General features: G+C 46.1%; 1 protein-coding gene across 1 annotated transcript in view; it reads left to right on the forward strand.

Annotated features, from left to right (window-relative positions):
• LRMDA (leucine rich melanocyte differentiation associated) overlaps nucleotides 1-14,797 on the forward strand; it is a 1,409,701-nt gene that overhangs the window by 748,228 nt on the left and 646,676 nt on the right. The window contains exon 4 of the mRNA XM_060236713.1: nucleotides 11,779-11,913. Coding sequence (XP_060092696.1) covers nucleotides 11,779-11,913 — 135 coding nt within the window. The remainder of the gene's footprint in view (nucleotides 1-11,778; nucleotides 11,914-14,797) is intronic.

The following is a 14,797-nucleotide window of genomic DNA, read 5'->3' on the forward strand; positions in this document are numbered from 1 at the left end:
CTTCTTATCTTCATCTTCAACCTCCCAAATGGCTAGAGCATCTGGGAAAACCATAGTTTTCCCGGAAATGCCTAGAGCAGTGCCGCCATTTTGATGGCGTCACTTCCGGGTGACGTCATTTCGTCGCATGGCGCACAGCATGCGCACAACTGTCCACCGCTGGGGGATGAAGAGGACTTGGCAACCCTACCCACCCTGCTTGCAGCCCTCCCAGCCTGCAGCCAGAAACGGAGGTGCTCTTGGCTCAGCTTGCCTGGCGTGGCTGCTACTGGCGTTGTCAGCAAGTTTGCCTCTCTCTGCCTCTCCCCAGCAGCTCAGTCAAAGAAGATACTTCAGGCTGCAGCAGGGGCCATGGGCAGCGGGGCGGGGGCTCAGACTCTGGGATAATTTGCGAAGGGCCCCCCAAAAGTGTGACTGCTGAGGGGCCTCCACGGGGTTCCATCCAGCACTGCTAATATGCAAAGGAATTCTTGCTACAAAAAAAAAAAACCCCTGTGTAGAATTTTCACTCACAAGACTTCACAGCTTAGAGGAAGTATTTTTGGGGCACACACACCCCTTGGGAGTTTGCTTACACAGTCTTCTTGACAGTCAGAAGTGCAGCCCTGTATTTACTTGACATATTTGTGTGACCACATTCCTCCCACTCAGTTGGGACACAAGGCATGTAACAACAAAATCATGCTGAGCGATTAAGATATGCATTTAAACTCCAGCAATGACAACTGAAGCCAGCTAAGATTAAACCTTTATTTATTTATTGGCCTCTTTTCCCTAATGGGTACCCAAAGCAGCTTATGTTATTTATTGGCTTATTAAAACATTTGCATCCCGCCTTTCCTTCTAGTTTAAGGCAACATAAGATGATAAAAGATTCTCAATTTAAAACCAAAAATAAAATAGCAGCACCCCAAATCTCTTCCCCCATTGAAAGAGGGCTGCCAATCCAGACTTCCTCCAAAGCTTTGACAAACAGGCAGGCCTGGCAGTACCTTCTGAAGATCTCCAAGGAGGGGTCCTGTTCTCACCTCTTCGGGGAGCTCCTTCCACAGAGTCGGAGCCACCATGGAAAAGGCCCTGACTCTAGTCAGTGCTAGACAGGCCACCCTAAGTAGTGGGATAGCCAACAGAGGGCTGATTAAAGGCCATAGTTGGTCCACAGGGAAATGGTCCTTCTCCTCCATTGTTCTCCTCTCCTCGATTGTATCCTCACGATCGCTCTTTCCCCAACACCCTCACCCTGAGAGCCAGTTTGGTGTAGTGGAAGAGTGCACGGACTCTTACCTTGGAGAATCAGGTTTGATTCCCCACTCCTCCACTTGCAGCTGCTGGAATGGCCTTGGGTCAGCCCTAGCTTTCTCAAGAGTTGCCCTTGAAAAGGCAGCTTCTGAGAGAGGTCTCTCAGCCCCACCCACTTTACAGGGTGTCTGTTGTGGGGGAGGAAGATAAAGGCGATTGTGAGCCACTCTGAGACTCTGTGATTCGGAGTGGAGGGCAGGGTCTAAATCCTATATCTTCTTCTTCTTGTTGTTGCTCTTCTTCTTGTTGTCCTCAAGGGACAGGCAGCTTCCTCGGTTGGAGCATGGGTGGAACCGTCCCTTACGTAAAAGGCTATATGTTGGCAGAAGACATTTCTTGCCAATTCTTGGACCATCTACCAAGCTGTTGTCAATTAGAAAGAGGGGGTGGAGAAGGAGTCGGGCTGCTTAGTCTCTCTCTCTCTCACTCTCTGGCTATCACGTTGTCAAACACAATAGTCCTACTGCTTGGCATACAGATTAAAGGACTGGTGTTACTTTCGCATACAAGTCTCTGTGTAGAATTACTAAGTACACTGAGCAGCATTTGAGAGGGATGGGAATTAAACAGCAACAAATGATTTGCAGCCTGAAGGCAGCCCCCCCCCCTCCTCCCCCAGGTATTGTGTGCCTGTCGGTGACAACCGACCCTTCTGCTAAGCTTTATAACAGGTTCTGTGCTGAAGTGGACGGTTCAGCAATGTGCTGCGACAGTAATTAGCACATTGGTGTTTCCACAGAAATCATTCCTCTGACCTTATAAGGGTAGTTCAGGGGGAGGATAGACTTACAGGAAGAGGTGGGAAATGTCTCCATTGGGATATACTTTCTGCTCTCTGGCGTTCTTTCAGGAGGGATAGTGTGAGAAGAACGTTAGGAGACCTCTCTCACATCTCCATTCCACATGGTAAATATGCAGACAGGGCCTAGAATACTTCAATAAGTTGTATTGAGAACTTATTTTTTCTTCCTTCCCCTTTCAATCTTTACTTCCTCTGCCTGGCATAGCATGGTTTCGAATAATAGAATCATAGAGTTGGAAGGGATCTCCAGGGTCATCTAGTCCAACCCCCTGCACAATGCAGGAAACTCACAAACCCCTCCCCCTAAATTCACAGGATCCTCATTGCTGTCAGATGCCATCTAGCCTCTCTTTAAAAACCTCCAAGGAAGGAGAGCCCACCACCTCCCGAGGAAGCCTGTTCCACTGAGGAACCGCTCTAACGGTCAGGAAGTTCTTCCTAATGTTGAGTCGGAAACTCTTTTGATTTAATTTCAACCCACTGGTTCTGGTCCTACCTTCCAGGGCCACAGAAAACAATTCCACACCATCCTCTATATGACACCCCTTCAAGTACTGGAAGATGGTGATCATATCACCTCTCAGCCGCTTCCTAGGGTTATCTATTTCAGCCCCCTGCATAATACAGGAAATTTGCAAAAAACTCCCCGCAGACACCCCCAATTATCTCATGTCCAGAAGGTGGTAAAAAATATCCTAGCACTGATTTAACCCTTCCTGCTCTCCCTCTCATGATCTGCCTAAGTTCACAGAATGACCATCTAGCCTCTATGTGAAAACCTCCAAAGAAGGAGCACCCACCAACTCCTGAGGAAGCCTGTTCCACTGAGGAAATGCTCTGTCTGGAAGTTCTTCCCAGCATTGAGCCGAAACCCTTTTTGATTTAATTTCAACCCATTGGTTCTGGTCCGACCTTCTGGGGCCACAGAAAACAACTCTGCACCAACTCATATCACCTCCCGGTCATCTTCTCTCCAGGCTAAACATGCCTAGCACCTTCAGCCTTTCCTCACAGGACTTGGTCTCCGGACCCCTCACCATCTTCGTTGCCCTCCTCTGGACACATTTGTTGGTTGCATTCAAGTATTGTCCTCTATGAAAACCTTGGGATTGCCGGCCTGCTACTTGTGATACTTGGAAAATAGGTGCACTGAGAGAACTGTTTTGAGAAACTTTATAAGCCACTTGCTGGTTTGTGCTTTTCTTTGGAGCACAGGTCCATCAGTGGCTATTAGCCACAGTGTGTGTGTATATATAAATTTTTTTGCCACTGTGTGACACAGAGTGTTGGACTGGATGGGCCATTGGCCTGATCCAACATGGCTTCTCTTATGTTCTTATGTGACACAGAATGTTGGACTGGATGGGCCATTGGCCTGATCCAACATGGCTTCTCTTATGTTCTTATGTGACACAGAGTGTTGGACTGGATGGGCCGTTGGCCTGATCCAACATGGCTTCTCTTATGTTCTTATGTTCTTTGGGGGAGGGGGGGTTGTTGCCCTCACTGGGTTCAGAATATCGAGGATTGGCTGCATCAGGGGTGTGTGGCCTAATATGCAAAGGAGTTCCTGCTTCAAAAAAAAAAGCCCTGTATATGTGTGTATGTGTGTGTGTTTGTGCATGTGTGTATATATATATACCCCTTGGCGCAGAGTGGTCAGCTGAGAAAAGTGTAGAGCAGGGGTGGCCAACGGTAGCTCTCCAGATGTTTTTTGCCTACAACTCCCATCAGCCCCAGCTATTGGCCATGCTGGCTGGGGCTGATGGGAGTTGTACACAAAAAACATCTGGAGAGCTACCGTTGGCCACCCCTGGTGTAGAGGACTGGGGAAGGAAATGGCATACCACCCCCCCAAAAGTCTTTCGTGAAAACATCGTGATGTGACGTCACCTCAAAGTCGGAAATTAGTGGTGCTTGCACAGGACACTTCCTTTACCTTATATATATATATATATATATAACATGGATTCCAATGTCTCTACATAATGCACAGAGTAAGGGAAACAAAGAGGAGGAACTGGAAGTCTAATAAAGGAAGGAGACTATGACATAATAGGCCTTACTGAAACGTGGTGAGATGACACTCACAACTGGAATATTAGGATTCAGGGGTACAACTTATTTAAAAGGGACAGGCAAATGAGAAAGGGCGGAGGCGTAGCAGTATATGTGAAGGAGGTATATACTTGTGAGGAAATATGTGGATCTGAGCATGGCAGCTCAGTTGAGAGTCTCTGGGTAAAAATAAAAGAAATAAGAAATAACAGTAATATTATTGTGGGGGTCTGCTACAGACCACCAAGCCAGGCGGAGGACTTGGATGAGATACTTCTAAAGCAAATTGCAAAGTTCTCCAAGAGAAGGGATACAGTGATCATGGGAGATTTCAATTACCCGGACATCTGTTGGAAGTTCAACTCTGCTAAAAATGAAAAGTCAAATAGATTCCTGACTTGTCTTGCTGACAGCTTCCTTTTCCAGACAGTGAAGAAGGAAACAAGGGGATCTGCTATCTTGGATTTGATTCTCACCAACAAGGAAGAATTGATTGAAGAAGTGGAAATAGTGGGCACCTTGGGCAGTAGTGACCATGTGATTTTGGAATTTACAGTCTTAGGGAAGGGAAAAGCTATACATAGTCAGACTTATAGGTTGGACTTCAGAAAGGCAAACTTCGATAAACTTAAAGCTATGCTGAGTAAAATCCCATGGTCAGAAATACTTAGGAGGAAGAAGGTTCAGGAGGGGTGGGAGTTTCTTAAAACCGAAATACTGAAAGTGCAATCACAGATGAGTCCTATGAGAAGAAAAAATGGAAAAAAAGCCTAAAGAAGCCAAAGTGGCTCCATAAACAGCTCTCTAAAGAGAAATAAAAAAGATTCCTTTAGAAATTGGAAGGAGGGCCTTATAACCAAGGATGAATATAAACAAATCACCAGTGCTTGTAGAGAAAAAAGTGAGGAAAGCTAAAGTTCAGTATGAGCTTAGGCTGGCCAAAGATGCTAAAAACAACAAAAAAGGGTTCTTTTCTTATGTTCAGAGTAAGAAAAAGAGCAAGGACATGGTAGGCCCATTGCGAGGGCAAGAAAGTGAAATTGTAACAGGTAATGAAGAGAGGGCGGAACTGCTCAATTCCTACTTTTCCTCAGTCTTCTCTTCTGAGGGAAATGTTGCTCAACATGGCTAAAACAGAGCATATAAGGAGGGTATGAAGTCCCAACCTAGGATCAGCATAGGGGTAGTACATAAACACCTAGTTTCTTTAAATGAAACAAAGTCCTCAGGGCCAGATGAATTGCATCCAAGGGTTCTAAAAGAGCTTGTGGATGTAATTTCTGAGCCTCTGGCTATTATTTTTGAGAATTCTTGGAGAACAGGAGATGTGCCGGAAGATTGGAGGCGGGTGAATGTTGTAGCCATCTTCAAGAAGGGGAAAAAAGATGATCCAAGTAACTACCGACCCATCAGCTTGACGTCTCTACCTGGAAAGGTTTTAGAGCAAATCATCAAACAGTCGGTCCTGGAACATTTCGAAAGAATGGATGTGATTACTGAGAGCCAGCGTGGGTTTCTCAAGAACAAGTCATGTCAGACTAACCTGATCTCTTTTTTTGAGAAAGTGACTACCTTGCTGGATCAGGGGAATGATATATACATCGTTTATCTTGATTTCATTAAGGCTTTTGATAAAGTTCCACATACTATCCTTGTTGACAAGTTGGTAAAATGTGGTTTGGATCCTGTTACTGTTAGGTGGATCTGTAACTGGTTGACAGATCACACCCAAAGAGTGCTTGTGAATGGTTTCTCATCCTCTTGGAAAGGAGTGACAAGTGGAGTGCCTCAAGGATCTGTCCTGGGACCTGTTTTGTTCAACATCTTTATCAGTGATTTGGATGAAGGAATAGAGGGAATGCTTATTAAATTTGCAGATGATACTAAATTGGGAGAGGTTACAAACACAGAAGAAGACAGAAACAGGATACAGGATGATCTTGAAAGGCTGGAAAAATCAATAAAATGAATTTTAACAGGGATAAATGTAAAGTTCTGTATTTAGGTAGTAAAAACCCATGGGGGAGACTTGCCTTATGTGCGAAAAGGATCTAGGAGTCTTAGTGGATCATATGCTGAACATGAGTCAACAGTGTGATGCAGTGGCTAAAAAGGCATATGCAATTTTGGGCTGTATCAACAGAAGTATAGTGTCCATATCACGTGATGCGATGGTATCACTTTATTCTGCTCTGGTAAGACCTCACCTGGAGTCTCCTGTTCAGTTTTGGGCACCACATTTTAAGAAGGATATAGACAAGCTGGAACGGGTCCAGAGGAGGGCAATGAAGATGGTGAGGGGTCTGGAGACCAAGTCCTATGAGGAAAGGTTGAAGGAGCTGGGGATGATTAGCCTGGAAAGGAGGCTGCTGAGAGGTGATGTGATCACCATCTCCAAGTACTTGAAGGGCTGTCCTATAGAGGATGGTGTGGAATTGTTTTCCATGGCCCCGGAAGGTAGGACCAGAACCAATGGGTTGAAATTAAATCAAAGGAGTTTCAGATTCAACATTAGGAAGAACTTCCTGATCGTTAGAGCGATTCCTCAGTGGAACAGGCTAGATGGCCATCTGACAACAATGAAGATCCTATGAATTTAGGGGGGAGGTGTTTGTGAGTTTCCTGCATTGTGCAGGGGGTTGGACTAGATGACCCTAGAGGTACCTTTCAACTCTATGATTATATATATATGTGTGTGTGTGTGTGTGTGTGTGTATGTATGTTTTATTTTGTAAGCTGTCTCGAGTAGGTACTCCTGAGAAGAGGCATAACAATTTTCTAAAATAAAAGAAAATGCAATTTGACAGCCAGAGAGATAAAAGGATTTATCCACCATCCAACCAAAGCAGCCATTTTCACTGCCTGTTGGAGATCAATTGTAAACACAGGAGATCTCCAGGCTCCACCTGGAAGCTGGCAACCATAGTTCTTGCCCTTCCTGCGAAACCAGCTGGGCTCTGGCGGGGGACTCGCTTCACGTGTGCTTTGTGCGCATAGCATGATGACATCGCCTAGATGGGCGTCTACCAGTGCAAGTGGAAATAAGCCCAATACTTGAGTAGCCAAAGACCTTAACTTTTGCCGTCTGAGACGCAGGGAAAAAAGTTGAAGGTCAAAAGTAAATTATGTTATAAACAAAAGAATGTGTATTGTTTGGTCCAAAACACTCTCTGCCACAGTAGATAAGGCCACTGGCATGTTTGGATATTTTTCAAAGTTGATAACAGAAAAAGACTGAACTTTGTTATAATTAAACACATTATAGCATATTAAGTGTTGCCAATAGGATGCGCTTTTAATTACTGAGCATAACCTTGAAAATGTACTGTTTGTTTCTACTGCAAATTCAGGAACAATCATTATCTACTACTGTAGGTCAGCGTACATAATTTTTTCATACCCTTTTCGTAAACAGCATTTCACTTATAACAAGGTTTATAAGAAGGGGAAGAGGGTTTTTTCGTGCACCTCATAGGTTTGCCAAGTCCCTCGCACCAGAAACGCTCTAGGACACACGGTAAAACTCTATGGTACCATAGAGTTTTTAGCACGAGTCCTAGAGTGTCCCTGTGTGATGTCCCCAGCGCGCTGACATCACTTCCGGGTGATGTCATCATGCCGGGGACAGTGTGCGCCAACAGGACGCTTTGGGGGCAGGGATCCCCCCGTGGCCTGCTCCCTGCTGGTGGGTAGTGGCCCTCCCAGACAGAGGACCCCCACCCCTAGTGGGAGCTTGGCAGAAATAGCACCTCAGCATTTCCAAAACTGCACACACCCCTTTTTGGTTTTTTTTGCCCAGGCCTTTGCACCCCTAATTAATACTATGCACAAGACCTAAACCCAAACTCTTCGGTTTCTCATAATTTTCTTGAAGCTATGACAAAGGTGTTGTAGTAGGTAAATGAAATATGGGATAACTCTGGTGGGGATTGTCACAAAAAGAAGCTAACCTCTAACCCTATCTAAGGATACAGGATGATCTTGACAGGCTGGGAAACGGGACTAAAACCAATAAAATGAATTTTAACAGGGATAAATGTAAAGTTATGAATTCAGCTAGGAAAAATCCAATGCATGTTTATAGGATGCGGAAGACTTGTCACCTCTCAACCACCTCCTCTCTCTGATATCATCTTGCCTCTCTTCTTCTTCTCCTCCTCCTCCTCCAGCAGTTGACAGAGATCAGATTCCCTGAAGTAAATGGCCGCTTTGGAAGGTGAACTCCAAGGTGTTGTACCCCACTGAAGCCCCTACCCAAACCCCACCATCCTCAGACTCCACCCCCAAAATCTCTGAGTATTTCCCAGCCACCAGGTGACTCTTCATGTGTCTTCTGGGTTATGTTTGGTTTGGCCCAAGTTGGAAGGGACTATAGGGGCAAGTGTCTTGTCTCTGGTAGCTTCCCACTTCTGCTTGTGAATCAGATGTAAATTGGAAAGTACAAAGAGAAGGGAAGGGTTTAAGGGCAAAAGTTCTTTCTCCGCTCTGTGCCGGTGACCCTGCCCTTCAGTTATTGAGGTGAAGAAATGAGGTAAATTCCATCTGCGAAAGATAACAAAGATAACAGGAAGGCATAAATCAAAGTCAGGCAACAAGCAACACAAAAGACCGAGCATTTAAGATAACAACATAATAACTGCGATGCACAATCCCAGATATGAATGGGGAAGGGGAAAAGAAAACCAGAAGAGTGAAATTGTTAGCTTGAAATAATAATTGCTGTCACTGGTTAGGAAAAATATTTATTTATGTGTATACATACTTGGAACTACTGTGCACATACTTCAGTGTGGGGCTGTTTTTTTTGTAGCAGGAACTCCTTTGCATATTAGGCCACACACCTCCAAGAGCTTATGGTAGGCCCTGTAAGAAGAGCCTAATAGGCAAAGGAGTTCCTGTTACAAAAAAGCCCTGCATTCAGTGTATGTAAGTCAAAGTGAGTGTAGTTTGGTAAGAGACCTTTCTGGGATCAAAATGGCTCTCAATTCTTGAACTGGGGTTTTGTGTTGCAAAGACTGTGAGCTTGGGTGCCCCTGGTTCTAATTTGACCCCAGCCATGAACTCAGCTTCAACAAGCCATTCCCTTTGGGCCTCAGCCCACCAACTGCCATGCTGGGTTTAACAATATAGCCATTGTTGGTGGCGAATCGATGCAGATGTATTTATGAATTTTGGCAACAGGTAAATAGAGAAATAAGCAAAATGACCCATACAACCTTAGCACTGGAACCTGATTTTTTTTTTTACTTCATAATTGGCAAGACCAAAGGTTAAGTTCCAGTACATCAGAATTAATTCATATTTTAATAGTCACGGCTAGTCTAACCTCACACTGGGTAGATAAACACCCACCCACATTAGAAGCCTGGTATCAAAGGCTGTGGGAAACGTTCATATTATGCAAAATCGCTTATAATTCACATGATGTATCTTACAACCAATAGGAAAGACATGTGGTGTCTGTTTGGTGCCCCTTACTTTTCTTTCTGAAAATGACATCATTCCACAGAATCAATATTATAGAAAGTTAGTTTATTTTTGACAGTCCTGTTGCTTACATATATTATGCAACCGATTGTTAAACTGTGGTTAGTTTTATGTAACACGCAATGAAGGTCAGGGGGCGGAGCCTGAGGAGGGGAGTTTGGGGAGGGGAGGGACCTCAGAGGGGTATAATACCATGGAGTCCACCTGCCAAGCACCCACTTTCTCCAAGGGAACTGCTCCTGCCACCTGGACGTTCATTGGAATAATGGGAGGTCTCTGGGTGCAACCTGGAGGCTGGCAGCCATAGGAAGGAAGGTCTTTTTTAAGCCTTCAGGGAGCTGTTTTCATGAACTTTGGATAGTCCAGGAGCTTCAGGTCCTCAGTCAAACTTGCAGGGTTTTTTACATGAAAAAAAAATCAGGCCTTTTTTTTTTTAGCAGGAACTCCTTTGCATATTAGGCCATGGATGTAGCCAGTCCCCTAAGAGCTTACAGGGGTACCTGGAGTATTGTGTTCAGTTTTGGGCACCACATTTTAAGAAGGATATAGACAAGCTGGAACGGGTCCAGAGGAGGGCAACGAAGATGGTGAAAGTCTTATGAAGTCTTATGAAGAAAGGTTGAAGGAGCTGGGGATGTTTAGCCTGGAGAGGAGATGGCTGAGAGGTGATATGATCACCATCAAGTACTTGAAGGACTGTCATATAGAGGATGGTGTGGAATTGTTTTCTGTGGCCCTGGAAGGTAGGAAGAGAACCAATGGGTTGAAATTAAATCAAAAGAATTTCCGGCTCAACATTAGGAAGAACTTCCTCACCGTTAGAGCGATTCCTCAGTGGAACAGGCTCCCTTGGGAGGTGGTGGGCTCTCCTTCCTTGGAGGTTTTTAAACAGAAGCTAGATGGCTGTCTGACAGCAATGAAGATCCTGTGAATTTAGGAGGAGGTATTTGTAAGTTTCCATCGTGCAGGGGTTGGACTAGATGACCCTGGAGGTCCCTTCCAACTCTATCATTGTATGATTCTAAGCTCCAGGAGGGTTGGCTACATCAGGGGCATGTGGCCTAATATGCAAAGGAGCTCCTACGACAAAAAAAAAAAAGCCCTGTGAAAAATTAACCTTGAGAAAACACAACTTTGGCTCCAGTGACTGACGCAATTCTAGCAGTGGCTTCTTTGTTGGATCTGTGGAGTCTTTACAAGGTTTTCAAATTCTCAAAGCCTGTCTTGTAGACATGACTGCATTAACCCCTGAGATGCAGGGACCTTTGCCACATAGCCACTCCAGGGGCATAATGGGGCCTTCCCGTCCACTTTAAAGCCCTGCATTCATTACGCGTTTCAGTGCTGTATTGCCTGAGCTTCTCCAGGAAACATTTGACAAAGAGTTTCTGCCTATGCACTAGTTAAGCAACGTTTGCAGTGTCATAAAGACCATTCCCCCATCCACGAGTCGAGCTCTCATTGGCCGCGCTCACCGGCCCCTGCTTTGCAAACTCATTTTTTTCCAACAGACTGTAATATGGTTCAATGATGAATGTACTGTGCGAGGAAATGCTCCGTTGCCATGTTGGAAAAGTTTCATGGCTGCAACAATGGTTAACCGTTTCCCTACACATCATCCATCATTTTGTCAAAGTTTGTAATGTTTTGCAGAAAGGCAAGAAAAAGAAGAGAAGAGAATAAAGTGTGCGGGGGGGGGAGGGGGAACTAAGCGAAGTTCTTTCATACTGTGCAAAAAAAAAAAATGATTTGGATCGAGTCCACCATTACCCTGGGAACAATTAATGCAGCATTTTTCTGAATGCCACTCTCTGTAGTGTGTACATGCATTTGTGTGTGTGTGTGTGCGTGTGCAGGGGTCGTTTTGTAGACAAATAGGTGGTGGAACTCATCCAGGGATTGTTATGCAGCTGCACCTACTATTCAATGGACAAGGTGGGGAGGAGGAGGTGGAACTCTCAGAAAGGTTCAGGAGCTGTGGTCCTGTGAGCTCCGGCTGAATCCGAGGCCTGTGTGTGTGTGTGAGAGAGAGAAAGAGAGAGAGAGAGATGTCTTATCAGTGGCTGCAGCGTGGGCACTCAAAAGATTTTTCTTCCGTGACGCCAATGGATCCTTAACTTTAGACACATTACAGAATTGGAAAGCCTTCTGGATCACTTAGCGGAAGCGGCGCTCTCTTTGGAGTACCTCAGTTTGCTGGGAAATACAGCCTGCCCCAATGAGCTGGTCTGCAAAGACAAAGATGAGGGAGACTACCAAAGATACAGGTATGTATCCTGAATCACAGGTTCCGTTGAACTTTTAAAGTATTCATGTACATTAAATAGCTGCAGAGATCAAGAGCAATTTAATGCAGCTGCTGTGGTCCAGGTGTCCCCAACCTTCCTGCCCCGGTGGGGCATCTTTGGAATTCTGACACTGCGTTGTGGGCACAGCAAGAAAATGGCTGCTGGAGGAGGTGGTGCCAGCCACAAAATGGTGACAGACCTATCCTTCCATCACACAATGAAAGTCCTTGTGCAGCGGTGCAAAGCAGTTTTTAAAAACTCTGCAGCTGATCAAGAACTGAGAGCCATTTGGATCCCAGAATGCTCTCTTACCAAACTGCAATGCAAACTCTTACCACTTTGATTTACATACGCTGAAGCAGGGCTTTTTTGGTAGCAGGAACTTATTTGCATATTAAGCCACACCCCCATGATGTAGCCAATCCTCCAAGAGCTTACCGAGTTCTTCTTACAGGAGCTCCTTTGCATATTAGGCCACACACCCCTGATATAGCCAATCCTCCTGGAGCTCACAGTAGGCCCTGTCAGAAGAGCTCTGTCTCTAGCTTTCTTCTGCATAACAGCTTGCTTTGCAAGGCTTGCTCAATCGCAAAGGAGCTACAGAGTAAACAGGGCTGGTGCTAGGCTTTCTGGCGCCCTAGGCGAATCACCCACTAGCACACACACCCCCCCATTATTAAAAAATATAGGGAAAATGAAGAGCACAAAACTTGAAATTTTTCACATTTTTCATTTACTGATTTTTAATTTTAACTTTTTTAAAAAAAAAAATGTGATATGTTATTAAAAATTGTGAGAAAATTGTGAGAAGAAGTGCTTGCCGGCCAAGCCAGGAAGGAGGGTGGAGGGATAGGGTGAAGTGGGAGACCAAGTCACACACCGGGGAGAAGGGGGTTGGCTTGGCTTTGTGGAGGGCAGCTGGGTGATGGGAGAAGACAAGATGCCAGTGCTCAGGAGCCAAAGGAATGTGCCTGGGACCCTAGGTGGCTGCCTGCTTGGCCTACTCCCACATACCGGCCCTGAGAGCAAAACCTCTATTATCTCCATTAGCTGAGACTCCTCCCTTGGGGAGGAGGGATAACTTGCTTTGCCAGGCTCTCTCGATCACACAGCAAGCCTCTCTTCCTTCTCTTGGCTGAGACTCCCCCCTAGTCCCCTGGAGGAGGAAGGAAAGAGCCGGAGCTTCCTTTGCCCAGTTCACTGGATCCCATTGGAGAAATACAAAGGAAGTGCTTTTTAAGATCAACGAGTGCTAATGTTTTAAGTTTTTTAAAAAATCTTTGTGTTTGTCTGTGTCCTTTATTATGTTTATATCTCTGCTGCCTAATCTTAAATAGGTACACACATGGCCCAGTCTGACATGGCCTGGTCCAACATGGCCCAGCCCAACAACGTCTTGTTTATGTCAGATTTGGCCCTCATGAGTTCGACACCCCTGCTCTAGGGGAACTGATCTTTGTAGCCTGGAGATCAGTTGTAATTCAGATAACTCCATGCCCTACCTAGCAGATGACAGCTCTAGAATTATCCCATGTAATCTGGTGTGATAAATGGAGAGGGTCTTGACTGACACCATTCATGTCCAATTCAAGAATCATAGAACCAAAGAATAGGAAAGGACCTCCAGGGTCATCTAGTCCAACCCCCTGCACAATGCAGGAAACCCACAAATACCTTCCCTCTAAATTCACAGGATCCTCATTGCTGTCAGATGGCCATCTAGCCTCTGTTTAAAAACCTCCAAGGAAGGAGAGCCCACCATCTCCCAAGGAGGAAGCCTGTTCCACTGAGGAACCGCTCTAACGGTCATGAAGTTCTTCCTAATGTTGAGCCGGAAACTCTTTGGATTTAATTTCAACCCATTGGTTCTCTTCCTACCTTCCGGGGCCACAGAAAACAATTCCACACCATCCTCTAGATGACAGCCCTTCAAGTGCTTGAAGATTGCCCATCCCAACGGTGGCAGGTAGTGGGCCTAAGAGGAAATGCTCGTCTCCGTCACTGGTGTTATGCAACGCCAGGTCCATCAATAATAAGACCTCGACCCTTAAGGAGTTCCTGCTTAGGCAGGACGTGGACCTGGCTTGCGTGACCGAGACCTGGGTGCGGGACGGAGAGACAGTAGCTCTCTCCCAGATGACCCCCCCAGGTTACTCGGTCTTTCACCAGTCACGGAGTAACGGGCGGGGGGGAGGGGTGGCATTACTCATACGGGAGGCTTACTCCTTTAGGACTCTCCCGGCCCCAAAGATCGATGGCATCGACTGTGTCGGTCTGTGGTGGGATGTTGGAGAGGGGTTGGCGATCTGGCTGGTGTACCGTCCGCCTAACGCACCAGCCAGCGCCTTACCATCACTATTGGAGGCAGTGGCGGGCTGGGCATTGGAGAGCCCAGGACTTATGGTCCTGGGTGACTTCAATGTCCATGTCGATGACACAGCCTCCACTCAGGCGATGGACCTAGTGTCTTCCATGGCGACACTAGGACTCTCTCAATTTGTCACAACACCCACGCATCAGGCCGGACACACACTAGACTTGATCTTTGCGTCTGGGATTTTGGTGAACGATATCACAGATGAAGCGGTCCCATGGTCGGATCACCTAGCCCTTAAGGCCCGTATGGAGATGCCGCCCCAACCCTGTATGGGCGGAGAGCCTATTTTGGCTCGCCCTCGGGGCCTGATGGACCCGGAACGGTTCCAAACGGCCCTGAGGGACCCCTGGCCCACTGGCGATTCCCTCAATGACCTGGTGGAAGTCTGGCAAGATCAGCTATCCAGGGCCATCGACGAAATCGCACCCCGGCGCCCTCTGCGCCCTCGTATGAAGCTGGCTCCATGGTATACCTTGGAGTTATGCC

This window comes from Heteronotia binoei, chromosome 4 (assembly GCF_032191835.1).
Source record: "Heteronotia binoei isolate CCM8104 ecotype False Entrance Well chromosome 4, APGP_CSIRO_Hbin_v1, whole genome shotgun sequence".
NCBI lineage: Eukaryota > Metazoa > Chordata > Lepidosauria > Squamata > Gekkonidae > Heteronotia > Heteronotia binoei.